We start from the raw sequence: 27916 nt of genomic DNA on the forward strand, positions 1-27916 counted from the left end.
CTGGTGGCCGAAGGATGTCAATGCACAACGATCATTGTTTCTACTCTTCTTATAAATGTTTTTTTAAATTACTTTTAATAAGCGTGACGTTTAACCTGTTTCTACCACACTTAAATGCACACCTTTATACGTTTCTGCTGACTAATGTGCTGTAATTTTGCTAAACAGAGAACACATCAATATTAAACAGTCTGCTTCGTGGTTTGCTTGTTTATGTACAACAATATTGAAATTTCCAGCAACCGAGCCGTGAAATTAGGAAACTATTTCCTTTAATTCGGCATGTTTACACGAATGGCTTTAATGCAACTCCCAATGGATTTCTGGTCCAGAGTCCCAGTTTTAAGGCGCGTAATAATGGGTAAAATCCTGATCATGTGATGGTGAAGTCAGTGGTCGTAGAACTGCAGCATTTTCACTGCAGCTGTTTTCTCCCTCGCAGAATCAGAGCTGAAAGTGACGCTTTTTAAAGAGCTGCTGCGGATGTTTTTCCATCTATTCATTCGGTGACTTGACTGAACTTGCTGCTGGCTCCACCCTCAGCCCCTGAACTACGTGTTCAGACTGGTGCCTTTAGTTCTCCAGCATCTCCAGGGAGGGAGAGCGAGGAGAAAGGGGGACTTTCTCCCGACGCTTCCTGAGGAATACGGGCGCTGCATGGCTACGCCGAAGTTCTACAACTTTAAACATCTTCCTGCGGAGAAAGAACGCGTTTAACGGAGCTTTTCCTCGCTGCGGTTGAAGTTCTGCCTGGAAACAAACGATATGTGAACCCGGAGAGGGAGCAGAGAGGGGAGGTGGGTGTCCGCTTGTCATTTTACGCACGGATCCAAACTTGGTTTTCTCGGACAAATGTGGTTCAGAAGAGAAAGTCCGCTTGTTTCGTGATCTAACTCCGCTTCCTCAAGAGCTGCTGGAGCTACGCGGGAGGTTTTGAAGCTTTAATCGGAGTAAATGTGAGAGGAGAATGGCGTTAAAGGCCAGAGTGCTGTACGACTTCCACTCGGAAAACCCTGGAGAGATCTCCATATCCGAGAATGAGGTGGTGACTCTGTACAGCGAGAAGGAGCTGGACGGGTGGCTGGAGGGGGAGAACAGCCGGGGGGAAACGGGTCTCCTCCCTGCCTCATATGTGGAGATCATCAGGAACCACCTCACCTCCAGCAACAATGGCTTCTCCGTGTCCAAGCCCAACACCCAGGCCTACACCTCCTCAGATGCACTGGAAGGCTTCCCCACCGGTCAGGGCAGCGACGAGGACTGGGACGACGAATGGGACGACAGCTCACCGGCGACCAACGCACCCCGAGGTCTGGGCGGCGTGCCCCCCCTGTACCCAGTGACCTCCTCTCTGCCGGGCCGTCGGGACAGCAGCCAGCAGCAGCACCAGGCCAAGAGCTCAGCTACTGTTGGGAGGAACCTCAACAGGTTCTCCACCTTCGTCAAGTCTGGAGGGGAGGCCTTCCTGCTGGGGGAGGCATCTGCGTTTGTGAAGGACGGGGACAGGATCTGTGTGGCGCTGGGGAAGCACGGGCCGGAGTGGCAGGAGAACCCCTACCCCTTCACGTGCACCATCGACGACCCCACCAAGCAGACCAAGTTCAAAGGCATGAAGAGCTACATGTCCTACGGCCTGACGCCAACGCACACCAGCGTGCAGGTCAATCGCAGGTACGGTGCCCCCCCCGCCGCACCCCCCCGCCCCCCCGTAACTGTCCTGTCTGTTTCCCTTCTGCTCATAAACGCCATAAAACCGGCAAATGTGACCGTTTGCTCCGCAGAACCCTCAGCTTTGCTCAAGATTCACTCTGCTGTTTCACAACTTCCTGTCACCTGACTGGGCTGCTTCGCGGGTCCTTTTTCAGCTTTCATCAAATATTTGTCGACCGTTGTGTTTAATTACTCCACCTCTGCAGGTACAAGCACTTCGACTGGCTCTACGCCCGCCTCGTGGAGCGCTTCCCGGTCATCTCGGTGCCCCACCTGCCCGAAAAACAGGCCACCGGCCGCTTTGAGGAAGACTTCATCGCCAAGCGGAGGAAGGGTTTGATCTGGTGGATGAATCACATGACCAGCCACCCTGTGCTGGCGCGCTGCGACGTTTTCCAGCACTTCCTGATCTGCGGAGCAGACGAGAAGGCCTGGAAACAGGGAAAGAGGAAGGCGGAGAAGGACGAGCTGGTCGGCGCCAACTTCTTCCTCACGATCAGGTAGGAGGCTGCCCCCCAAAATGTGGACTTTTAGGGTTAAAACAACGGTTTGTTGCTGATAATGAGGCTCATTGGGGAACATGTCTGAAGGCGCAGCTGGTGTGAAAGTGTTGTAATTTCCTTCCTGTTCATGCCTCACTGCTTGATGCAGTTTCACACCATCAGGTCAGAGTTTCTGACAGGAAGTTCAGCTCAAACTCATTTTCACACGGAGAGTCTTGTCCTGACGGAATTCCATGTGTGTTTGTGTTCCGCAGCACGCCTTCGGTCCCGCTGGATCTCCAGGAAGTCGAGAGCAAGATTGAAGGCTTCAAGACCTTCACCAAGAAGATGGACGAGAACATCGTCATTGTGAACACAACCATCAATGAGTTCGCGCGAAAACAGGCCATAGGATTTAAGAAGGAGTACCAGAAGGTGGGCCAGTCCTTCAAGCTCCTGGCCCAGGCCTTTGAGCTGGACCAGCAGGCCTACTCAGCGGGCCTGAACAGAGCCATGGCCGACACCGGCGATGCCTACGAGGCCATCGGCGAGTACTTTGCAGAGCAGCCACGCCAGGACCTGGACCCCATTTCAGACCTGCTGGACTTCTACAGAGGCCACCTGGCAAACTTCCCTGACATCGTCCACGTCCAGAAAGGTAAGATTTCACTCACCAAAAACAGAACACTGGAAAAGCTTCAGTTCAAGACGTAGAGCAGACGCAGATAGTGTCCTAGTTTCTTCCCTGAGTGGTCAGAGGTCCGAGGAGCTGATAGGGAGCGTCAGCAGTGGCCTCAGCAGGGCGGAGTGTTGAATCCTGGGGGAATTCAAACATTAGAGGCTGTTTGATCACCATAGCAACTAAAGATTCCTTTTTGCCATATGAAAGAGTCAGCTCCTGCCTTTGAGTTTACAGACAGACAAGACACAGAAACCCAGATTCCTGCTTCCACATCTGGTTCCATTTACTGAAGTGCAGCGTCAAACTGGGCTGAAAGCTGAAACCTGCTCTCACAAACACAAACACGTCGACCTGGACAAAAGACTTCCTGGGGAGTTAGCATGTTGGCTCCCTGCAGGCTGGGAGGAGGGAGTTGCTTCTGGCACGCAACGTTCTGCCCTTCGCCAGGAGCTGCAGGCTGGGATTCTCTAGTTCTCTTCTCCAGACTCGGTCCCGGTGCTGAAACCCTCCGAGTTCTGGCTGACCCTGAAACTGACATGGACCTACTTTCTGAGTGACAAACGCCTGATAGTTTCACATCCGCTGGAGCTGACGTTGATTTAAGGACCTTGACCAGCACTTCCTGCTCAGCGGTTCTGGTCTGGACAAGGTCAGCAGAAGCTCTGGCTGATACCCTCACTACAATACATTGTTGTGACCTTTAAAGGGATTTTGATCTTTTATAGTCCAACCAAACCAGGTGAAAAGATGGTGAGCAACAGGAAGGAACGGCGCCTCTGCACATCTGTGACATAAAAGTTGAACTTGGACTTTGAGTTCATCAGAGTTTCCATGAACAGCATCTGGTTTTAAAGATGAGCTGAGCGTCACGTTGATGGTGTCGGATCTGACTGTGAGGCTCCATCTGATCTGAATGAGCAGAAATTCCAGGGCCTCTTGTCCTGTTCTGCTCTGCTCTGGGATGGCAGGAATGCAAAACAGATTAGCTCCCCCCTCTCCTCCCCTCCCCCTCCTCACTTTCCACCCCTCTCCTCCCCCTCCTCCGCCCAGGCACAGAGGAGAAAGAGGAGGAGAGGGTTGCGTAAGCAGAGAACAAGGTTCCAATCAGCCAACTGTACAAGGGTTCAGATTCCAACGATGTAATCGTCTTGGCAGCAGGAAGAGCAAAGTCCAGGTTGATTTGAGTTCTGCTCGGGTTCTGCTGGAGGTGTAACACCACTGATATGATTTGGCTATCTTGTAGTAGCTGGTTAAACTGTAACATTAACATTGGTGCTAAAAACTGAACGATGCAGTTGTCAGACTGATGGCGTAGGGGTCACCAAAGGGTCACGCTCCTCCCCTCCTCTCCTCCAGGTGCCCTGACCAAGGTGAAAGACTGTCCGAAGCAGGAGAGCGAGCTCCACGACCGCTGCAACATCATTTCCTGCGCCACTCTGGCAGAGATCCAGCACTTCCACCGCACGCGGATACGGGACTTCCGCTCCCAGATGCAGCACCACCTCCGTCAGCAGATCAGCTTCTTCCAGAAGATCACCACCAAACTGCAGGAGACGCTTCAGAAGTATGACGTGGACCAGTAGGAGGTCGTGCTGGAGTCAGACAGGAAGGAATGGGGCTGATGAAGAAGTCAGAATCACTCGCCTGCAGTGAGTGGAGTGTGTTGGGTCGCCTGGACGACGGGTGGAGCTACCAGGAATCAGGAATTTTGCTGACGCCTTGTCCTGTTGGACAGCAGCGATGCAGAAAACAGCTGCTCTCAGTCCCAGTTTCCCCAGTTCCCAGGGGCGAAGTCGTCTCTTCACATCTGCCGGAACACAGTGGCTCAACAGAAGATTTAATCTTCCAAATGACACAAAGCCAATATTTTAATCGTGGAACAAACGGATCTTCGTCTGTCCTTCCCTGAATGACCCGTTCAGAGTTCCTGTGACCCGCTTCCTTTCAAGAGACACAGTGATGATGTCATGTTTTTGCCATATTAAGGTTGAAGTGCTGATTGAAGTCAAATTCCTGATTCGTTTTTTACATCAGTATGAGGCCGGATTATATACTGCATTATTTTGTTAGTAGCACTCATTCTGCTGTTGTGGCCGGTCACATTTAGCTCCGCCCACATTGTCATTTTGTTCACATGACAGTTTGGATCAAACAATTAGGGCCTTAAACGATCACATTGCCATTCACTGATGCTAATTTTCAACAAAGAAAACAGTTTAGCTGCCCTAGTGAGCTAACCTTCACATCAGCAGAAATGTTGAGACAGAAATAAACATTTTATTACAAAATTATGAGCAGATTTCATCATAAATACTGTATTCTCTGCAGTGAAGGTTTATGGATGAGAATTTAATTCCGTCAATGAAAATGTTTTAATCACATATGTGTGTTGTCTTGATTTTATTTTCCACTCAAAACACATTAACACATTCTTGAAATCCAACACGTTTTGAAAAGAGCAAAATATGACAAAGCATTAAAAAAGTCAAAGGACAGCGTAACAATAAATATAATAAAAATGTAAAACTTCCTATTTAACAAAGACGCTTTTTAAATCATACTGATGGAAATCTGTGCATTATTTTGTTTTTTTGCTGTGGATTAAGTGGGTGTTTCTTCCCTGACACGCGACACCAGAGCTCACGTCTGGGGGTCAGATTACCCAGAGAAACACTCTTCATTATTTACATCCTGCCTCCTTCTCCTCTGGTTTTATTTTCAAAGAATTATTCTGAATCAACTCTCACCTCAAACATCTAAACTACGTTTTTATCCTCCACCTGATGTGTACTTTTAAACGTGTGGGTACAGATGAAAGATTATGATTATTTTTCTTGACCTCTATATCCTTTTTGGGGTCATTGGGTGCTGCATATGGGCGAAGCCAGGGTACACCTGGTTACCAGCTAATTACAAGGCTTTACTTCTTCGTTAATATGGAAAATAGTTAATATTTGTAACAGTTAAAAAAGTGATTAAACTGATAGATACTGATAGATAAAAGTATCAAACTTATTTAAATAATAAGCTTTAGTTGAAAATATTTTGAAACCTGTCAAAATTATTATAGATATTTTCAAATAATTTCGAGTTACAGTATAATGATTTGCTTGTACAATAACGTTAATAACATGCTGCAGGAACATCAGGTGTCTCAGGTGTTTCAGCACGGACGCGTTTTGTTGACGGACTGTTGCCAGAGAGAACGAAAATGAGGCTAACAAATGAGTGTTAATGCAAGTGTAGTGCACAAAAAAGTGTGTGTCGAACGATTGTTTGTATGGCATCCAAGTTTAAAGAGACGACATGCACGTTGCTTAAACGGGAGGAACTTTAAATGGGAGAACACGAAGTTTAGGACCGTTTGTTTTTTGTGCTGTCGCTAATGCTAACGCTAAGCCAAGTTTAAGTGCAACCTGTATTCAGTCCACTACCAAGTTACGGACGTTTTATAAGAGTTGAACCCCCTCAAAAAGACCCATCAAGTGGGACAGCAGTGTTCCACACGAAAACCGAGGACACCCGGACTGAGGAGCAACGAGGGCTTCGGGGAAAATTCAGCTGGTGGCGCGGGAGGAAGAGAGACGATGAACGGTGATGGTGGTGAGAGACCTGGACCAGCTCCTGGACCTGCTCCTGGACCTGCTCCTGGACCTGCTCCTGGACCTGCGCCTGTCAAGGCTGGATCAAGGGGGAAACAGGAGCGTTTATTAAGGTACTCCCCACTTTCTTTGGCTCACTGCGTCATGTTCGGGTTTGAGTCTTTTTAATGCTGATTCAGGGGGTCATTGACACGCAAAGGTGTGTAAGTGAGCCCGCTAAATGCGTTTAAAGACGGTTCCAAGTTATTAAATAAGATTTCTTCACAGACGTCATTTTTGGTTAAAGGTTACATTTACAATACTTTTATGGTAAAGAAACAAATAGATAAGTTGAGTTGAAAACTCTTTATTTAAAAAAAGGCGAGTTCATGACAGTTAGGATTAATATTAATATGACCGAGGGGAGCGCTACATGTTGCTAACCCAACAACTCAGCTCATCTCTTTCTCCAACTTCATTTATCTGTTTCTTTCACCCAAAGAATTCAGCCAAGATTACCCAATCCTGAGGTGAACACCTTATTGTTCTTAAAATGCGTACCTTCAAAACAATGACACAACATTGGCAATAAAAAGTCACTAAATGCGCAGCTACTGGTTGCTAACGTGTTCCTCGTGACTTGCATCAGCTGAGTAATGTCTAAAAACGGGAAGCAGGAGATGAGTAAAATCCCCGAAGCTACGTAAGTGACTGCTAACCACGGAGATAATTCACATGCTACCGACAGACCAGAGCAACAAAGGCACAGTTTTATTTGACTTTTTCTTTACACCCAGTACTGCTTAAGTTTCAGAGTCGGGGTCGGAGACCTGGACCTCACGGAGGTCTTGTACCCTGCAGGCCCATCTGCGTCCCTACAGGTCACACGACCCCTCTCAATATTATCAGCTCTGATATTTCCATCAATATAATTTGCTCCCACGTCCTCAAACGGCCCCCAGTAGGTCATTCCAGGGGCCAGACTCCTCCTCCTGGGATGTACAGGTCGTCTTGGTGACACGGGACAGCTTCTTGGGCCCAGCGGGGTGACCACCACAGAGGGCATGGCCGCACTGTGCTCAGCCTGTCCCATGATGGGGCTTTCTCCGCCGGGTAATGTGATGGCGCCGAGCTGCTGGAGGAGCTGCCGCCGCGCGCGTTTCTCTTTGCGGTGTCGGAATACGAGAATAAGAACGACGAGGATAACGATGAGCAGCAAACACGCCAGCAGTGGCAGGATGATGAGGAGTGGGTCGGAGGCGGGGCGAGGGCGGACCTCAACATAAACCGGGTCAGGAGGCGTCGCGGGCTCGTGTTTGTCTGAGACGGGAGCGTTAGCTTGTGCAGCATTACCGTGACCCTCCCCAGCACCACCCCCCGGCCGTCCCCCGTGACTCCCACTGTGGGTGTGGTTCCCCCAGCGACCGTGGGCCTTCGTCCTGTGCTGCGTCTTGTTGTGGTTCTTATTTGACAAAATATGAGGAGGTGAACCTGCCCCGGTCCCACCACGCGGACCGGGTCGCCCATGGCCACTCCCCTTCCCGCCTTTGGAAAGAGTCGCGTTGCGCGCTGGCGTCTGTGTTGTCGCGACTGGTGTTTTTTTCGAGGAGCTCGGCCCATGATGCATCTGGTGGTGAGGGAGGATGGTGAAGTGAAGCTCCCCTTTGGCCGGCTGCACGTTTCCAGCCTTCAGCAGGAAGACGAAAGAATCGTTGAGAGGCGTGGCGGGGGCGTGGCCTCGAGCTGTCGCCGGCGCTGACTCGTTACCCCGCAGGTCGCCGTCCCCGTCGCTCAGAGTCTCCTTGATGGCGACTCGGCCTTGCACCACATCTCTGAAGGTGAAGGACCTCAGGACCTCTGACGCCTGACTGGGGTCATAGGTCATCTACACAAAGGCAAACACAGGCATCAGAAGATGGCGCCACCGGATAATAAACAGGATTACTCTGAGCAGGATTACTCTTTTGATGTCCATTTCAGATAAACAGCTTTACCTTGACTAGTTTTCCGTGCTTTGGTGGCGACAGAACCTCAAACACCGGGTTTGCTCGACTAATTCTGGCCAGCTCGGAGGCGTCGATCATGGCCTTCCCCAGTTTGACTGTGATGCCACTGGGCACTCTCACTGGTTCCCTCAGGTGGATGAGAGGCCGCACAGTTACATTGACTGTCTGCTCTGTCACATTCCCATAATCCACACCTGGGGACGAGGCAGACGCCATCACCTGGAAGCTGTCCTCTGATTCGCTCAGATCGGTCATGTGGTAGACAACGCGGCCATACTGCAGGTCCTGGTGGCCGAAGGTGGCGACCTCCTGGTCGTTAATGGCAATGCGTCCGTGGCAGGGGTGCGCAGTGACGGTGTAGGTGATGTTGGCTGGGATTTGACCGTTGGTTTGAGCTGCCAGCTGGTTGGTCGTCAGGACCACAGCAGTTCTGCCCTGCACCAATGACAGACCGGTGTTGTTCACCATGGAAACGGAGGGCTTTACGACCTCCAGATGGAACAGTCTGTAGAGCGGACGGTGGTGACCATCAGTTATGTTGAAGTAGAAAACCCCAGTAGATGGTTCACCCTGATAGAATGAAAAGCCATCGGTAGAAAATAAAGTGAGTAGAAATGAAAGCTAAAATGTTAAAAGATTAAATAAACCTGTGCTTCACCTGCTGTGTGAAGTGCAACCGGCCGTGGTTGATGTCATACTGGGTGAAGGAGGTCACTGGTTCTGGTCTCTCCCCAAGCGTCAGATAGCCATTGTTGGGTTTACTGATCACCAGGTAATGCAGCTCCTCTGGAGGGGTGTCATGATCCTCAACCTGGAGGAGAGGAAGCAACAAAAACAGCTCACTGCTGTGGAGGAACCATTTTTAAGGCTCTCCTGACTGAAACATCATAATTCACCCACCTGCAGGTTTTCTGGTCCCAGTATGACTCTCTCTCCAACTACAACCTTCATACTTGGGGTTCGACTCCGAACGAGCGGTGGCTGGTCATTGACCGGCATCACCGTGATGTTGAACTTCTCCACCACCCCATTGGGAGGAGGAGCCACGTCAAATGAGGACAGGGAGGCGGAGGAAGCCGAGTACATGGAGGAACGGGGGGAGGAGTCTGAGGAGAAGGCAGACGAGGAGGGAGGAGAGGAGGAGAGTGACGAAGGAGCCGCCCAGGCAAGGAAGGTGAAGCTGTCGCTCATGGTCTCGGAGTCATCGTGGGCGTAGGTGATGCCAAACCTGCTGACATCAGCCTGCGAGAAGTCAGGCTGGTTCCTGATGAACACAATAATCGCTTCTAGTTGCAGAACTGGGTAAACTTTTTAGATGACATTTATAGACATGTCCGTCCTGAATTAGGCACCTGCTGAGGCTCTTTGCTCGGACCGACAGAGTCCCATACTGGGGCAGGGAAACCAGGCGGTACTGGATATGGTGGGACTTCCTGTGGGACTCGGGGATTTCCTGAAGGAGGTTAGAGGCATCCAGTTTCGACCCATCGATCACCACCCTGCCTCCTTCAGGAACTACAGCACCTAACAGACACAAACACCTCTGCTGTCAGCAAAACCTACGTAAAATGTCTTTTCCATCAGCTAATTTTGCCGTGAGTCTTCGTTCTGCAACAGCACCTGCGTTGGTCAGCAGTCTGGTCCTCTGAGGAAGGCTGTTCTGATGTTCGTTAGCCTGGTAGGAAATCAGGATGGTGAAGGTGTGTGGAGGAAGGACTGTTGGAGGAGAGGACACCATGAAGGAAAAGGAGTCTGCAGCCGACCATCCCACTGACTCTGGCTTCTTCTGATCGTACAGGATGACGCCGTGATTCACCTGAGGGAGCGAGATTAGAACGTGAGGAGGGACAAAGACAGTAAGGTCCCGGTGGAGACGTGACCCCACCATGCTTTGGGTGAACATGGACACATTCTGCGTGGAGTTGTCAGGCAGTCGGCGGACTAGACGGCCCAGTTTTGGGGGAGAAGTCACCGTGAAGACCACAGACTGGTTTCTTCTGATGCCATTAAAGTCGTTGGTAACAGCCTGTAGGTGCCAACTGGAGATGGGTGTGATGGAGCCTTTAAAGGTAGAAGAAGAACAGAAATATAACAAGACGGTGGTGAATAATCATCACCGAGTGAAATAACAGTCTCGTGTCTGACAAACAGGGTGAGATCATACCAGGGTAGACCTCTAATGGACGGTTTGTCTGCAGGGTGAGCACCAGAGACTGTGCTGTGGTGCTGAAGATCTCTCGAGGGGCAAAGTTCACGCCATCGTTCACCTGGAAGTGAAACCCACCTGACAGAGCACCTGTAGGCACGTCAGGAAATGAGGATTCTTTTGTTCCCGGTGTCTCGTTGTGTAAAATAAAATGGCTAAGATCAACAGAAGCTGACCGCTGTGCACAAACAGCAGCTGTCTGGACTCAACGTGATGTTGGGTGAAGTTCAGGATGTGCCTGGAGGGGGCGCTCTTCAGAGCCAGGTGCCCATTGGTGGGAGGTGTGACTACAAATTCCAATCCCTCCGCTGGAGTGTCCGGGTCCTCTGCACTGAGCTCTTGGACAGTGATCTCTGTCACAGACCCCACCCACACCTGCAGAGTCAAAGGATCAAAGACAACTGACGCTTTGCTCTTGTTTCTGCCCCAAACATAAAATAGGAATGTCCTGGTATTTCCCTGCTCACCTTCAGCCCCTTGTTGGCTGCAACGACGGGCATCTCGTCATTAACGGGGGTGATGTTGACGTGCACGACGCAGGGCTGGCTCTGCTTCCTGATTTCCGTCTGATTGGCCACGACGGTGAAGCTGTCGGCCTGAGTGTCGCTGCCGTCATGGATGTAGGAGATGTACTCGCGTTCCACCTTGGAGTCAAACCAAAGTGAGGCGGAGAAGATGTGTGTCATTCAGCGACTGTGTGCGCGCTCAAACCTCCGTGTGCGTGAAAGCGGTGATGGGCATCCCAGGGATCCGGCTGTGCTCCAGGTGCCCGTGTCGGGGAGGAACAATGACCTGGTACAGGAAATTCATCCCTGAAAAGTGATGACTCTTGACCTTGATGATGTCGGAGGTCAGCGAGAGTGATGACCCTTCGTCGAGGGTCAGATCAGTGACCTTCAGAGCCAAACAGCAGATGAGTGAGCTGCCTGATCCTTTGTCACCCTTCTCTCCATTTTATCTGTGGATTACCTGCAGTGGGAGGAGCAACGGTACAACATCGATCTCCAGCCTGATGGGTCCGACCTTTGTGACCCCGTTGGTTGCCTCTAACAGCACAGAGTCATTGGTGCTTCCTGCTGCCTTCTGATGGTAGAAGACCTTCCCCTGGTTGAGGTCCTCTTGGGTGAATGTTGTTGTTTCCTGCTCTGGGAGGTTCTACGGAACGCACAAAACCCTTCAGATCACAATATAAAGCATCATACAGAATTCTAGACCCTTTCACTCTCCTTCGCTCCTAAACTGATGTTGCTCCAAATAGTGATTTAGTCTTAAACATTATAGGTTTTGTGTTAATGAAGTAAAACTCCTAAGTGACCAGTTTTAAGGAGATATCCAGTTATGCAGTTGGGAGGATGAAATGTTTGTTGTACTTGATAGAAGTTCTGCTGTTTTCCTGGTTTGCTGTGGTGCTGCCGTCTGCTGTTGGGGAGACTCTTGTGAAGGAAGCCCAGAGACGGAGGCCTTCGCACAACGAATGTGATCTCTGATGGGGGGCTGTCCTCATGGAAGACCTGCTCACACAAGAGAAGCGTTCATCCCCGAACACACACAGAAAATGCCAACTTTAGGTTCACTGTTGTACCTCCAACTGCTCCCTGCTGATGGAGACATTCTGTCCCTCCCCCACCACCACCGGGCGATTGGTGATGACCGTTGGTGGTCTCTGATGGCTCTCCAGGTAGACCTTAACAGTCACACCAATGTCCAGATGGACCGCTCTCCTTCCTCTCACCAGTCTTCTGTCTGTGCTCTGCTCCCTCGCTCTCGCCGTCACGTTGAAGACATCTGACAGCTTATCGCCGCCGTCATGGCGATACGCCAGACGCCCCTCAGCTAAATCCCTCTGAGTGAAGACGATTACGGCCCCCGCTGCGGTCGCACCATCACCATGGTTAAAGCAGAGTGTGCCGTGTTTGGGTGGAATGAAGACCTCAAAGGTCACTTCCTGCGGGTCCCGGATGTCAAGGTTGGTGAAGACGCTGAGGTGAGCTGAGGTCACGTTTGAGACGCCGCCTCGTTGGACCATGAGACCCGTATTGTTCTCAGCCTGGAGGTAAGGATCCTGTGCCATCACCTGCACCAGACAGGTGAACGACAGAAACAACGTTCCTACTCTGCACACCTAATATTCCTATTTTTGCCTGCAAAAGCCTAAAAAGAGGAAAACTCACCTCCAGCAGTGCTGAGACATAGTGCTTCCCATCTGATACGAAAAGGACAAAACGCCCAAAACTGACTCCCCTGTGGACAAACAGCACCTTTTTCTGATGAGGAACAGAGGAACAAATACACCTATGAATGCATAAAATTCAAGACGCGTCCTGAAAACAATTCTGAAAAGTCTGGGTATTTATTCCAGTCGACAGGTTTATGGAACCTTTTCAAGATCCTGCTGCGTGAACTCGTACAGCTTGTGACTGGTGTTGCTGGCCAGCACCAGCTCTCCCATTGGAATCCCCCTCCTGGTGTACACCAACCAACTGTCCTCGAAATCAGAGTCGTCGTCGCGGTAACAGAGATCTTCCAGCGTCAGCAGCCTTTGACCGTCACGTGCCACGTGGAAAACCTTGTCGACCACTCTGGTGGGCCGCTGATCGTTGACGAGCAGCACGGAGATGTTGAAGGTGTGCTGGGCCGGACTCCCGTTCTCCTTCCTGCTGCCGTGTTTGTGTTTGTGAAGCAGAATTTGGAACGTGAAAGAGTCTTCCTTGTTCTCGCTGTCATCGTGGACGTACATTATCCTCTCCGCCACAATGTCCTGATTGGTGAATGTCGCGATGTTGTCGTTGATGGAAGTGGAGTTGGATAGGTGGATCCTTCTCATCCAGCCGTGCCTGGGTCTCACCGTGATGTTGTACTGGACCTCCCGCTCACTTCCTGTGTGGGCGAACAGAAGGTCCTTGTTGATGACCTTACTTCCTCCCTCCGGGACCGACAGGCCTTTGTTTATGACGGCGACAGCAGGTGGATCAGCTCTGATATTTATCCTGAAGTCGTGAGGCGTCGAGTTTGCATGTTCCGAAAACACCTGGAAGCTCACAATATCTCTGGTGTCGTCATGGACGCCGCGCAGCAGCTCGTACCTCAACGCTCCATCTCTGATGTCCTTCTGGCTGAAGGTTGAATTCCTTTGCAGAGTTCTGCTGTGGAGGAACAGCCTCCCTTTCTTTGGTGCTGCCAGGATTCTGAAATGGAGGTCACTTTCGTTCAGTTTGACACCCTTAGAAACCACGTGCAGGTCTTCAGGAGAGACGGTCACAGCCTGAGTGCCGCTCATCTCCATCTTGCTACGTGTGACCTTAAAGTGAATCCACCGAACCGTAATGAGGAAAACGGCCTCGTCGGTCGACACTGAGTCCATGCTGATTTTAAATTTGAAGCCATCGGTGACGTTCTGCAGCTGAAGACCGCGGTAAGTGTTGGCGTATCTGACTCGTTCCTTTTCGAGGAGCTTCTGGGAGAAGGAGGTGGTGGGTTTCCAGTCGCCTCCTGCGTGCAGCTGCTGGAGCTCACCATACTGTGGCAGCTCTGTGAGGTCGTACTGGATTTCAACTGCCTGTTCAGCTACATTAACTTGCACTGCAAGGTGATTAGTTGTTATAATGGAGGCCCCGCCTTGGTTCACCTCCAGACCAGTGTTGTTGACCAGTTGGTGCTCCAGCGGCAAGGCCATGATCCTCAAAACTACTGTGTTGCTCATCTGTGGCAAAGTGAAGAAGAAAAGTCACCTGAGATAGAAGATGATAGCTCGGGCTGCTCCTCAAGATTTACTTACAACTGACCTCTGACCCGTCGCTGACCCTGAAGGCCAGCCTAGATGAGGAGACTCCAGTGTGGACAAAGCTGATCTTACCCTCCTCCAGATCACTGAGGGAGAACGTGTGAATGGTTCTGGAGGACAGGTGCAGAAATGTTACCAAGGTCGGTGCTTCAGGACCCATTAGCTATTCATCTGCCAGTTTAAGATTAATTATCTGCTGCATGATTGACGACTGAACAGGACAAACCTGCTGGGGGAGTCCTGGTTCTCAAGGTGTCCCCCCTCCGAGCTGTTTCCCAGGAAGCTGAATATCAGCTCTGCAGGACTGCTGTCAGGATCTGCCACTCTCAGCACATCTGTGGTCAGCTGGATGGTTCGTGCTTTGTTATTGTTGATTCTCACACACACACACACACGCGCACACACACACACACACGCACACACACGCTCCTACCTTTCGTTTGGACTTGTCCACCACAGTAAAGAGGTTCCCCTCTGGCAGACTGAGCACGGGGGCGTCATTCACGGGTGTGACGTTGATGTCAAGGCGGTGCAGATGGTTGCCGTTCACGGGCAGCTGCCTCTTGTTGGCGGAGAAGACCGAAAACATGAAGGAATCCTGCAGGAGCTCGGCGCCACTGTGAACGTACAGGACGCGGCCCTGCCACAGGTCCAGCATGCTGAAGGTCCGTTCCAGCTCGTCTGCTCCCAGGACCACAGTCCGCTCCTCAGTCAACGCAGCACCCGTGTCTGGACGCAGGTCCAGGCGGAGCTCCCCGTGGACAGGCGGCTCCTCAACACGGAACATCAACTGAGCTGGGCGAAGGTCCAGTTTCTGAAAGTCCAGATTCACCTGGAAGGAAGGATAAAAGAAATGAGTGGATTTAACATCAAAAGGAGACTCGGCAGGAGAGATCAGTCGTACCTTTATGTGCCTGGGCTCCAGCGGTGCACGGCCTCCCTCCGACACCTCTAAAGTCCTCAGTGATAAAAAGTTTATGTTCCTCTTGCTGTGATGTGGCAGAGTGCTGGAAACCGCCACCTCTGGAGGTTCTGTTGGATCAGTCACAGACTGAGGATCTGGATCTTGGCTCTTCTGACAGCCCACGCTGACGTCCTTGGTGACGGCAGCTTGAGGCAGGCCCGTCCTCCGACCGTTTACCCGGATTCCCCGAAGGCAGCCCTCGAAGGATCCTCCAGCTGCAGGGAGGTGCCCCTCAGACATCAGCCCAGCTCGGCCCGCCTCTCCACGTGCTTCTTCATCCAGCCCCCCCAGGAAGAGGGACCCTCTGGGATGGAACCGGAGCGCTGCGTCCAGGTGGGCCTTGATCAGCTCCTCCCCCACCTTCAGCTGGATGCTGCTGGGCAGCAGGTGGAGCTGGATGTTATACCAGGTGTTGTTGGCGTGCACGTATGTCAGAGAACGCAGCTCCGTCTTATTCCCCTCTCCGTGTGCAACGGTTGCCACCACGTGGCCGTCTCTGATCGCTATGGTGACAAACCTGGCGTGTTTGTCAGAGGTAAACAGGATCACGCCATCATCTGCTGTGGCAGAAGGGTGCATTTCACATTCAAACGCCCCCTCCTGTGGCACCTCCCACGATGGGAGAGCCACAAAGGCCTTGGAGCTGAAAAACCCGACAGCGTCCTCTTCTGTGGCAGAAAACTGTGAACTGCAGCCCAGGGACACCTCATGGACGCTCCTGTCCCCAGGAGAAGGCCCCAGACCGGACATCAGGTTGTGCTGATTGAAAACGACTCTTTCAACACAACCTCGAAATCCAGAGGAGACGTTCTGGAGAGAGTCCGGCTCCTTCAGACCTGCTGCTCCACCTACAAACAGACTCTGGATGCTGAGCTCCACATCTGGACCAGGCATTCGGAGGCTGGAGAAAGAGCTTCTGTCCACGGTCATGGTGAGGTTGTGGAGCCGGTGGGACAGCTCTACAGAGTGCCAGGCCAGGTCACCGAGATGGACGCTCTTGTCTGAGCATAACCAATGTTGACCTGAGCCCAGGTCCAGACGCACCTGGGGATTGGAGCCGGGACAAGTTGAATTAATACAAGAACATAGAAGAGATTCAAAAATGGAGCTGTGTCCATTAAACTTCTGTGGGAGTCATGAAGGAACTTGTTCTGAAATGAAGCTAATGCCAGGGGCTTTTTTCTGCTGATGTGGCTCTCCTCTGGAAGATGGATGCCGGCATAAAGGACAGGAAAGAATTCCCCTCCAGAAAAGGCTCAAAAAAAGGGACAGTTTACATTTAAGAAGGCTCCTTTCCTCAACCTGTGAAAGTCATTGATTGGGAGTTTTACCTGCACGTGGCCGGAGGTGAGCTCCAGCAGCAGGAAGTCTCTGCTCCCCACAGCCAAAAACAGCAGCCCCGCCTGGCTGGAGGTTCGAAAGTGCAGGTGGAGCGACGTCTGCACAGATGCCTCCGCGGTCCGCAGGTGGATGTAGCTGTCTCCATAGAAGGAAGCTCCACCAACAAACACAGAGGAACACCGGCATTGGTGAACGGAAACGGGACCGGACGGCAGGAAAAAGGCCTCTCTGATCCGTATCGACTGGCTCATCAATGTGGCGTCCGCTCTGCTCAATGTGACCTAACGTGTTCCGGAACAGGCCGACCCGAACGTTTCTGTTGACCCAAATGTGTCTGACTGAGCAGAGACCAGCCCAGGCTCCTTTAAGACTCACAGACAAAGTTCTGGTTCTGATCCTCTCATTGAGGCCATTTCAGGTCTCATGTTGTGTCATCCTGCGTTTGGGCGTCGCCTTTTGACACATTTGTGTTTGGAAACTGGATACAACGTGCATTTATTCGCGCAGCGTTAAAACTACAAAGCAACAGCTTCCAATTAACTTATCTAATTATGTGTTGTGGTTTATTGCAGAGGTCCCATTTACCACAGCAAACATCTGGGAATGAGATCTCAGAGAGGAGGTTGATTTGGATCCATTTACCCAATAAAGCTGCAGTATCGACACACAAAATGGGTGTTAATGAGCGGAAATAGAGGTCAGAAAGAGAGTGTCCACAAAAAGTGCAGCAGCAACAGGGAGAATAGACGGAACAAAGGGATTAAATGAGTATTTAAGTATCGGGACTCCCAGTGTGACTCCCGCAGCACCAGTTCATATTTCCTGGTGTGTTTATTACCTGCCTGATCCGTGCGGGAGGTCGAGCATTAAAACAACCCAGTTAGAGGCCCTGGGGCAGCAGAGTGTCCCAGCAGTCTTAGCATAAAGCCTCTAAAGCCATTGTCTTGTCTAATCTGTCAGTATGACACCAGTGAACATGGGATTATTCATAATCTGCACTCAGAGAGGACGAGCTGCAGGTCTGTGCTGTCACAAGCAGGTTCTTGGATTTGAAAAATCATTTTAGGAGATTTATAACAAACAAAAGGAAGTTTAGGTGTGTTTAGGTTTATCTGCCAGTGATTTTTGCGCAGCAATATTCTCAATTGATGTTAAATCTAACTGGTCTATTTTAGCTAAAGCAGATTGATTTAGTGACGAGCTAATCAGCGATGCATGAATAAATTCTAAGGGTCGGTCTCTCAGTTCTCTTCCCTCATTAAAAACTTACCTGCATGAACTTGTGTTGCAGAAATCAGGAGCAGAAACAGCTCGGCCAGTAAACTCCCCATAGTCGCGTAGAAGTTCAGAATTGATCTTCTGCGTTCAGTTCAGAGCCACCTCCAGCAGCTGGAGCGAGACGTCCATTGTTTCTTTCTGCACATGTGTGTGGGCCTGGGAGCTCTCAACACTCATGAACCTCAACACTCATGAACCTGAGAATGAACTCACAGAAAGGTGGAGCTCCACCCCGACCTCTGCTGCTGTACTCAGCATGGACACTAGAGGGCGCGCCAACGTCACACCTATTCCTAGAAGCATTCCCAGACCTATTCCTAGAAGCATTCCCAGACCAATTCCCAGAGCTCGCAGCAGGTTTATGCAATAGTAAACATTGTGTATTACTGCATAAGAATTTGTCCATTCTTGGGAGAATATAAATAAGAATATAAATGAAGGCCAGTCCTTAAGAATGTGTTTGACTGTGGTTATATCAGGTGTTATTGCAGAGTCTTTTTTCCAGCTCATTCACCTGCTCAGTGGTGGCAGGTGAGAAGATGAGAGCGAGGCAAAGTTGACAGCATGTTGGGAACAGCTGCATGTGTCAGAAAATGCTGCTAAAATACTCAACGTCCCTCCATTATTAGCGCGTCCATCACACCCAGGTGTGATGAGGATGAGCGAGAGGTCAGAGGAGGGAAATGCTCTCTTCCTGGCTGAGGTGAAGTGGCCGTTTGGGCGTGATTGTTCCAACACACGCTGGGCTGTATCCTGCATCCCCTCCCAGGCTCTGACCTTCCAGCGCCACACACTGAACCTCTGCAGCTTCTCCATTGACTGTGTTGAAAGCTCACATAAGAGCTTTCATTCAGCTGTGCTCTCTTCATTCGAGGTTCCCAGGATGTGGTATAATAGAGCCTGAAGCCTGGTTTCTTAAACGGGGGGGGGGGGGGGGGTCACGCCCAAAATGGGTCACAGTCTAGCTGGTGATGGTCCTGTCGGCAAGAGCAGGGGAGTGTTTTAATGAGCTGGGATCCCACGCTGACAGGATTACCTTCTTGTCTTTTGGGCTATTGAAGTCTTTTCAGCATTTTTCTTTAAAGGTTTTAAAATCTCAATCTGCTCATCAAGGAATTATTATACTCTGGCAGCATTAAAACCGTGTTGTGTGGAAAGTTTGGGTGTTTGCAAATGACTTATGTTGTCTTCTAATAAAGCACATTAGTCACATGTGGATGAAGTGATTTAACAGCCCTGTAAAGTTCCACAGATACAGTATCATTATTTTTAGCTACCTTATAAAGGACACAGTCTTTCAGAGGAAAACTCCTCACTCTTGTTTTAAAAGCCCTCTTTCATATGTTTAAAATTAACTTTTGCCACAGGAGTTTCATTCATCAAGCAGGAATAAAACTGAAAATTAGTTGGAAACGGTGGAAAATGTCCCGCTGTAGGAGCTGGAGTCTGCTGGAAGTGTAACCGATGTGGAGTCAAAGCCTTTCAACAGAAGCAGGAAATGTAGAGTTGGATGTTGGGACGTTCATCACAACGGAGCGGAACACTCAGGTTTGGGCCAGAAGTGGGCCTGAGAGCCACAGGAACAAATACCATCATCCACAGCCTCTTCCACACCTAAAGTGGCCTCTGAATACAACAATGTGCCAATAGCAACTTCCAATGTGGAGAACAGGAACCACCTGGCTGAGAACAAGGCTTCCAGGAAGGGACGGAGGACTGGGACTTATTTAGCTCCAGCAGCAGCTAAAACAACAGAAGCAGCCTCACAGGCGGAAGGACTGGACTCCCCCAGTCACCAACGCTGCATGTGTGTCCAAATGAACATGTGAGGAAAAGAAAACAGGCAGACCCGCTTCCTTCATGGAAAAGGAAGCGTCCTTCCTCCTCTTTATCCTCATGTTGGCACATCTGAGCCGCGTGAGGCTTTAAAGTGTTGATGTCTGAGCTGCTAAATCCACAACAGAGGAGCAGAGAAGAGCCCACCTGTGCTGCACCGATGAATGAGTGTTTATACCGGCCTTGATGGGAGGACGCTGAAAGTGCTGCGTGGGCTCTGGTGGAAGCCTGAGCCCGGTCCTGCGTCTATAAATTCTGTCATTGACTGACATCTATTTTCTATTTATGATGCTGTTGCGTAAGAACTCAGAGAGAGAAGCTCAGGGAAAAGATGGTTGTTTTACAGTTTAGCTCAAATATCACAGCAATTCTACCAGGACAGGACATGTGAGACCAGCGGGGGAGAGGGTGTGTGTGTGTGTGTGTGTGTGTGTGTGTGTGCGCCCGTGTGTGTGATGTCCAGGGGCACCTCTTCAGATGTTTTGGGGGACTTCTCTGATATTTGAGATTGTAAAACATGCAAAGTAACACTGGGACCAGCTACTAGTGTTTCTTTAGAGAGAGAGTGTGTGTGTGTGTGCGTGGGTGTGTGTGTGTGTGTGTCAGTTTGAGTCATAGCTGCTTTAGTTGACAGCTGGAATTAGCTGATAAATGCTACAAGAATCATAAGCTTGGGCATGAAAATAAACATAAAACCGGCTGTTGTGTTTGCAGTGCAGTCGCACAGGAACTTTGGGTTGAATGCCACTGTTAGCATGCTAACTGCATGCTAGCTGCATGCTAACAGTGTGCACGTAGAGCATGAGTTACCAGGGCGAGACATTAGCCATATTTATTTGTGCTGCTAGGAGGTGACGTCCTGGAACAGATGACTTTACGTGACGTGTTTCTCACGTCTGCTGTGGCTAAAGTTTCCTCTCCTCCTCCGCTGTTGTGAGAAAATAAAAAAACTGCCAGATCAGCGTTTCTGGAGGGGAGCGAGGGGAAAGGGAAGTGTAGAGGAGGAAGGACGGGAACGGCTGGGAGGAAACGACCTGTGGTCATCAGACCTGAGGATTCTGTCAGGAATCCTCAATCTGAAAGTGGAATCATTCTTCTGAAGCGTCACCACGGCAACAGGCAGCCGGACCAGGTTGTGTTTCCCATGTTTGCTGGACAACGTCCCCGTTCAGCCGAGGGTTGTTGTCTTCTTCTTCTCCATCACCGTGACGAAGGTCGGTCCTCAACACAATGGCCGCCAGCACCGGCGGCCTGGCTCACCGCCGAGCCGCGGCGCCCACACGTCTGATTGGTTAATTCACCATTACGGCGTCGAACCCAAACATGGTCTGAGTCACTGCTGCTGTGGTAGAGACGACCGGGTCCGCTCGTCCCATCGGGCGTTGGTGACGGTCGGCTGTTCGTTGGCCTGAATCATCCGAACGTCTCAACAGGCGCCGAGAGAAGGAAGCGGTGACGATCCACATGTTGGTCCGGAGCTGATGTCTTCAGAGATCAGACAGTTTGGACAGTCCAGGACTGTGTCAGCCTGTCTAGATGAGGTGTTGAAACTCCAGAACGGTCCAGAACCTTCCAGAACTGTCCAGAACCTTCCAGAACTGTCTCTCTCCACGTTTGAGGAGTTCTGCACTGGTCCTGCAAACCATCAGTCATATAATATAAAATAAAAATAAAACTATTCAGGCCTCGGTGGTGTAGAAGACAGACCCCCCCCACCCCTCCCCCAGCCCCTCCTCTTATTTCGTCTTTAAAACCTGAATTTCACAGATTCCTCTGGTCACCAGTTAAACCAGTCTAACAGCACCTCCCTGTCTGGTCTGGTTAAAGACGACAGGGAGGACAGTCTGAAAGAGACAATTGTAACGCTGAACTAATTAGGAGCTCACGATAGATGGTGGACAAAACAGGGGTCAGCAGGTCAGACTGTGGACCTGGACCCCCTGCTGTCCTCCTCACTGTCCCCCTCCTGTCCCCCCTCTTGTTGTCCTCCTCACTGTCCCCCCTCCTGTTGTCCTCCTCACTGTCCCCCCTCCTGTCCTCCTCACTGTCCCCCTCCTGTCCTCCTCACTGTCCCCCTCCTGTCCCCCCTCCTGTCCCCCCTCCTGTCCTCCTCACTGTCCCCTGTCAACGTCTGCAGGCTGAACCAGAGATTCTCCAGGAGGTGGGAAGACGCTGAAACAGGCGGGAATGTGTCCCGAGACTCGTTAGTGACGCACTATTTGTTGTGGTGCCCCACTGTGGCGCGCTCATTGTTGGGGAGGGGGACACTTGTCCCTCGTTGGTGGGAGGGAGGATTTGGGCTGTGAGAATGAAAAGTCAAGGGTGGGTTTCCTTCGTTTCCTTGTTTTTCCTGAAAGGAGCGCCGCTCATGGTGTTCCTAATGTCTTTCCTGTACTGGGGTAGGACCTGTTCCCACACAAACACACACCCCCACACCAACCACACACACCACAAACACACCCCACACACCCACACCCCCCCCCCCACACACACACAACACACACACACACACACACACAGCTTGCTTTGACTTGAGATCCATCCCGTAACCTTTCCGGCTGCTTGTTTCTGTTTGTTGACCCTCGGGTGGACGTTTCTGGACCGGAGGACGGCGAGAGGCCGAACCCAGGGAGGAGCTGGAGCAAAACAAAGATCGGCTCCTTATCCTCCAATCGGTGAGCTTTGATCCGAGCCTGAGTCAGATCTGGACTCGCGTCAGGAGATAAAATGTAATCAGTGACATTTGAAAAGGCTCCAGAACAGCAGAGGTGAGTTTGGGAGGTTAATGCCTCAGCGGCGGTTATGTAAGCTGCTGGCAGAGCCGGCCCGTTAGATAAGCTGAGAAAATACTGGATCTGTCAGAACACCCGAGTTTGGAGAACGCCTTCGGTGAGCAGGGGGACAAACGGCCGCCTTCCTGTTTGTGCCACATTCAAGCCCCGCCCCTCCACTTCCTTCCCTGACGCTTGACTGCGCACCTGCGCCGTGAAAACACGCCGAGTTCGTCAACAACACACGGCGAGGAACAATGCGGGAAAACAAGCGCCGCACAAAGCGAAAGGCCCAGATGTTCCCGCTCGGTGGATCCAGATGTGTGAGGCGCTGAGTCCTGTTTGTATAAAAGAATGCAGCGATAATTACGCGCGCGGAGGCCAGACAATGATGTTTGTTGGGGAGATTTTCATCGTCATTGTGGAGCGTCGCCTCTGGATCCACCGCACACCGGGAAAAACAATGGGAGACGTCTGGAAAAGGCCTTTCAGAGGGCTGAGATAATTCCTCCCTGTTGAATCCATTATGGGACACAATGAGCAGACAAATAACACCAGCAAGACGGGTTATCTTATTTTGGCGAGTGATGAGGTCACCCTGAGGGAGGCTGCTTCTGACATCAGCAGCGCTGCCGTTGTGGAAAGCGAGTGATCAGAACAAGCAAACTCCCCCACGTCTGGATGGTTCTGGTACCGTTACCGTGACCTTTAGGAGTGTTCAGGCTAACGCTGCGTACAGATGTGGAGGTGACGGCGCCTGATTCTGTGGTTGCAGACGTTAAAAGGCTGAAGGCAACAACATGTTTGTCTCCCCTGATTCCACTTCCTGCCATTGCTCAACAGCTACACAGAAGGAAGCCAGTTTCCATTAAAAACACCAGCTGAATTTCTCTGGAAGGCTCCAGTTTGGGTTTGATGTGTGGCTAAACACACACACACACACACACACACACACACACACACACACACACACACACTACAACCAGTGCCACATCTGCACACGATGTAGGAGTGGTTTACAGTAAAACCACCGAAGCTGCAGCAGAATTACAGAAGGAGATCAGAGCAGACTCTCGCTGCTCCCAGATATCAACCAGTTTCTCTGCTTTAGTGGGAGGACTGGGAAGCAGCGTAGCAGGGTGTTCACACACACACACACACACACACACAGAGGCGACAGAGGCCTCCACCGGGTCAGAGAGATTAAGACATTTGCATAAATATGTGTTTCACTTGCTGCTTTTAAATATTTACTTCTGATGTCATCTTTAATTAGAGGGTGAACGAGGTCACGGGGGGGTGAACTGGGACCCGGAGAGGAGAGACGAGCACTGAAGCATGAACAGGTCCGAATTTTAAATCACTGCTGAACAATAAAGGCCCAAACTCGCTTACCAGACATTTCCTGTCTGGTTGAAAAGGTTCTGCCCGTCCCGGGCCCACCAGCACCGGACGGCAGTTTCAGGCCAGAAGAGCAGAATCCCGGTGCTCCTCGTATCAGAACCGCAGACGTTCCGCCTGATTGTGTGTTTCAAATCCCAGAAACATACAGGAGGCGGCGGCGGCAGCGGCGGGAACCCAACAGAACCAGGTATTTTTAACTGAACGCTGGGACGTTTCCCTGCCACCAGAGACGTATTTTTAACAAGATACGGGGGATTTTTTATTTTTTTTCTGCTGTTTTTGTGGTGAGCTGTGGTATTCCAACCCAAAACATTCTCTGGGAAGCTCGTGCACACAGCTCCTTTACTTGGCTTTGACGTCAGGCAGGTTTTTACTGGGGTTGAACTGGTCTTTGTTCCGTGTGGGGCTTGTTTGCTGAAGGAGCAGCTCATCGTCCGCACGTTCAAACACCTCCACAAACACATCAAACAGACGACTCTTGTCTTTGAAGTAAGACCAGAGTTCAGGCAACAGCACATCTGAACTACAGCTTCCTAATGTCCACGTCACACGGTCTTATATAAGACGTCTTTTGGGAAAATATTTAGTCTCCTGGACGTCACGTCACTGGTTGAACTCCTCACCCTGATTCATCCAGGTGGAATAACTCCGACTCCTCCAGCTCCTTCAGTCTCCCGAGTCCTCAAGCTTTCCTTGACATCAGTAGTTTGCAGAAAGGCATCATGCTAACGTTGGAGTTTCCAGAGCGGCTCCGTGCACAGCTGCGAAGCGTCTCCAATCTGCAGCCAGCAGAAACGACCTGTTAACAGACTGTTGCGTAACTGAATATAAATGCTTTTCTTCTAAAGTTACCCCGAAAAGGCTGCGTGCGTGCGTGCGTGTGTCTGAGCGCGTTACTTAACAGTTGGCTGCCACTTCACTTCAGTATTCCCAAGGTTCACTTTGGAAATTTCTGTGCACGGATTCCTGTGTTTTATTACTGGAGGAAAGACTGTATTTGTTGGCAGAATATTCAGTCTGAGGAGGACTGGGTGAAAGGTTTTGTCTGTTTCTTTTCGCTGGTTTATTTAATGGAACTGGAGATGTAATCTGGAGATTTAGATCTTTTCTCCTTAAAGCAAATGTAGGTCAGTGTGGGGAACCTAACTCCAGTCTGTGTGTCCATGTAGGTCGATGCACGAGAATGCGTGCGCTTCAGGTGCCTCCCACTGTCACAGGAAATCTGGACGCTTGACATGGATGTCAGGGGCGCATCCAGGAAACAGGCCCTCTGACCGAGCCTCGTCCATCTTCATCGCTCCGTGCTGCGCGCCCACATGAACTGGAGAACAGATGAGGACTGGGAGTCGCCTCTTTTCCACTCATGTGTTCAAGCTTCACGTCAGGGAAAGCTGCACTGTACCGGTTAAACTGGTTGGTTTCTGCTTATAGATCAATAATAACTACGACGTTGAGACTTCTATTGCTGCGCTGCACCCAACCCAGCAACACTACTCACCAAAGTATCACATGTGCCACAGGCCAATCACAATGCTCTATATTCACGTCCGACTAAACTACCCCAAGTGGCCGTTCGTGGAACTGCGCCTGATTCCACGTACGTCTTCATCGATGTGCGCAGCGTCCTGATCTGCACGAAAGCACTGATGTTATATAAAGATCGAGGTCAAAGAAAAAGGAATAAAGATAAAATCTCAACTTAATCCATCAAAACAAAGATTTGGGTGGGTTTGGAGGTGTGAAGCAGGAAGTCAGGCAGCAGCTCGTCTGGCTGGAGCGTTCGTATCTGTTGTGAACAGCAGGATCGATGAGGCTTGAGTCAGTAATTACATAATAAAACACCTGCGTTATCACCTGATCTGTCGCTGCAGAACAGCCAGAGCTGGGAGCAGAAAGCTGAATTTATGGGAACATCTCAGCAGCACAAAGGAGACAATGTTTGCATGAATGAATGGAACACGGTGAGTTGGGTTTCTATTGACAACCGGGCTGATGACGGGGATGGAAATCAGCACATTAAAAGCAGGTCTGAGTCATCTACTTCTATCTGAGCACATTTAAAAGTGATCCAACACAAAAGTGAGTGTTTCTGTGTTTTGGCTAAAGCAGCGGATTTTTTACACCTGTTGTTCCGCAGACGCCTTCAGTCCTTTAAGTTCCTCCGTTTCTATCTTTGCTGTTCAATAGAAAACACACACTATTGTCTGGGTCAGGGGGGCTTCCAGTAGCTGAGTCAAACGTCTTACTGGAACCCTGTGAGTCACCAGTCTCCCCCTCCATGTCTCCCCTCTTCCTCCCACCCCTCCTTCATGTTGTCCCGGCTTGTCTCTTCCTGCCCTCCATGCTAGCAACAATGCTAAAGCAGCAGCTGAAGCATGCAGCGCGCCGGGGCAGGTGAGTTTTCTCCTGCAGCCGATGATTTCCTCTTTGACGCTGCCAGTGTGGAGGGCTCAGATCTGCCCCATAAACCCCCGCCGCCACCCTCCCCTCCCCCACTCTCTCCCACTTTCCCGATCGTCATGATCTCACCCAGCTGTCACCCCTCTGTAATCCCACCCACATTATCTAAACACGGGCTGTTGCTGGTGGCGCCTGACATCATTTGTTTTGTCCCTGTCACCCTGCTCCGGGTTTGGAAGCGGGATGGAAAAAAACAGGAATTCTGTTGGCCTTCAAATCAGAGATGTGAGGAGTTCCAGTAAAGTACTGACGAATGAGAGATCATTGGTTGTCTGATGGTGTCTATTAAAATCAGCCTGCAGCCTCGACAACGTGACCTTTGTTCTGAACATCGGGTCACACGGCTCAGATTTAGTTGTTAACGGCTACTTTCTGTCTGACCATCTTCCTGTGTGACTGTGACTCCAAACAACACAGTCCTCACCTCAATTAAAGCACCTTTTCGTGCAACCGATTACGGTCTGATTCCCTTTCAGGTCAGGAATTGAGTCGTTCAGGAAATTCCAGCGGGAATTTAGCAAATGAAGTTAAATTGATTTATTTTCTTCTCCGCTTTAGCCCTTCCGGGGCTGCAGGGTGGATGCATATGGGCCAAGGCAGGTACACCCCCGGGTGGGTTGCCAGCTCATCGCAGGGATCTATATGTACATTTGGGGGTTCGGTGCCTTGCTCAAGGGTACCTGTGGAGTCCTATTGAAGCCGTCAATTCTGTCTTTTCTGCCTCTGGCATCCAGCAGCCCACTGGAAAACTCACTAGCGTGATGCTACGGTCAGGTCAGGCCCCACCGGAAGGAGATGCAAGTGTGTGTTCTCGTGTGGGCATGAGTGTGTGGCGAGCAGCCGAGCGCGGCTGGAAGCTGAGCGCCGATGCTCCGTGTGGGAGTCGGATTATTGAAATGAGAAAAACCCTGCAGCCCGGAACGACACAGAGATCAGCTATTCTCGCCTGAGTGGCGATGTGTCACTGTACGAGGCGGCGGTGATCAAAGAATGAGCGCCGCCCACAACTTCAGGGCCCGTCCACAGTGGAACGCCACGTTTACGTAAAGTCATGTTTACGCAAGAGAGGAGAGGCTGGTGAGGGGGTATCTGAGGAGGTGGGCATGATGGGCCCCCACCTTGCTTTAATTACCATATTGTAGAGGAAATTAAAGTCTTAGAGGGAGTTTGGCATATATATTTAGAGAATTTTCTAAACATTTACAGAAGGAGATAAGATGTTTGAGGCTCTGAGTTAATGATAAGTCTGAAAGGTTCCACGGCCTACGAGCAATTAACAGAGTTCCTGTAAATAAAAGATCCTGACAAATGTAGTTTTGGATCCAGTGTGCAGAGACATGATCAACCTTCATGTGTGAGGGAACTTCCAACCTGACCCAGCAACCAGATGAACGTTGGCCGTATTATGATGCTA

The 27916-nt window shown here is 50.6% G+C and overlaps 2 protein-coding genes and 1 long non-coding RNA gene across 4 annotated transcripts; 2 read left to right on the forward strand and 1 right to left on the reverse strand.

Annotated features, from left to right (window-relative positions):
* The first annotated feature begins 378 nt into the window (after positions 1-378).
* On the forward strand, positions 379-5255 carry LOC130517305 (sorting nexin-18-like). Its single transcript, XM_057019100.1, has 4 exons — positions 379-1671; positions 1917-2210; positions 2468-2850; positions 4231-5255. The coding sequence occupies exons 1-4, from the start codon at positions 968-970 to the stop codon at positions 4455-4457; spliced, it is 1608 nt and encodes a 535-aa protein (XP_056875080.1). The 5' UTR covers positions 379-967; the 3' UTR covers positions 4458-5255.
* Positions 5256-5966: 711 nt separating this feature from the next.
* Positions 5967-26956, forward strand: LOC130517313 (uncharacterized). Its single transcript, XR_008947688.1, has 2 exons — positions 5967-6589; positions 25212-26956. It is a non-coding gene; the product is annotated as an uncharacterized LOC130517313 (long non-coding RNA).
* LOC130517301 (chondroitin sulfate proteoglycan 4-like) lies at positions 6807-18262 on the reverse strand. Of its 2 annotated transcripts, XM_057019091.1 has the most exons (22): positions 18024-18262; positions 16744-16907; positions 15353-16456; positions 14882-15280; positions 14675-14793; positions 14450-14558; positions 13045-14367; positions 12839-12931; positions 12250-12741; positions 12038-12178; positions 11637-11822; positions 11379-11561; positions 11135-11311; positions 10844-11042; positions 10626-10757; positions 10347-10522; positions 10082-10277; positions 9814-9985; positions 9362-9725; positions 9120-9272; positions 8450-9031; positions 6807-8340 (listed from the first exon to the last, which is right to left on the reverse strand). In XM_057019091.1, exons 1-22 carry the CDS (start codon positions 18082-18084, stop codon positions 7243-7245), a joined length of 7623 nt encoding a protein of 2540 aa, XP_056875071.1. In that variant the 5' UTR covers positions 18085-18262; the 3' UTR covers positions 6807-7242. The 2 variants fall into 2 exon arrangements, with proteins under 2 accessions (XP_056875071.1, XP_056875070.1); XM_057019090.1 differs by having other exon boundaries at positions 10082-10522.
* Positions 26957-27916: the final 960 nt, after the last annotated feature.

The sequence above is a fragment of the Takifugu flavidus genome, chromosome 20 (assembly GCF_003711565.1).
Source record: "Takifugu flavidus isolate HTHZ2018 chromosome 20, ASM371156v2, whole genome shotgun sequence".
NCBI classification, from domain to species: Eukaryota; Metazoa; Chordata; class Actinopteri; order Tetraodontiformes; family Tetraodontidae; genus Takifugu; species Takifugu flavidus.

Bases quoted from the DNA above. Each gene is read 5' to 3' on its own strand.
- LOC130517305 (XM_057019100.1), top strand. From the start codon at position 968: ATGGCGTTAAAGGCCAGAGTGCTGTACGACTTCCACTCGGAAAACCCT. The intron at 1,672-1,916 runs GTACGGTGCCCC...CCACCTCTGCAG, and splicing joins AGCGTGCAGGTCAATCGCAG to GTACAAGCACTTCGACTGGC. The intron at 2,211-2,467 runs GTAGGAGGCTGC...TGTGTTCCGCAG, and splicing joins AACTTCTTCCTCACGATCAG to CACGCCTTCGGTCCCGCTGG.
- LOC130517301 (XM_057019090.1), bottom strand. From the start codon at position 18,084: ATGGGGAGTTTACTGGCCGAGCTGTTTCTGCTCCTGATTTCTGCAACA. The intron at 11,043-11,134 runs GTGAGCAGGGAA...TTGACTCTGCAG, and splicing joins CAGCCAACAAGGGGCTGAAG to GTGTGGGTGGGGTCTGTGAC. The intron at 10,758-10,843 runs GTCAGCTTCTGT...ACGTGCCTACAG, and splicing joins GCTGCTGTTTGTGCACAGCG to GTGCTCTGTCAGGTGGGTTT.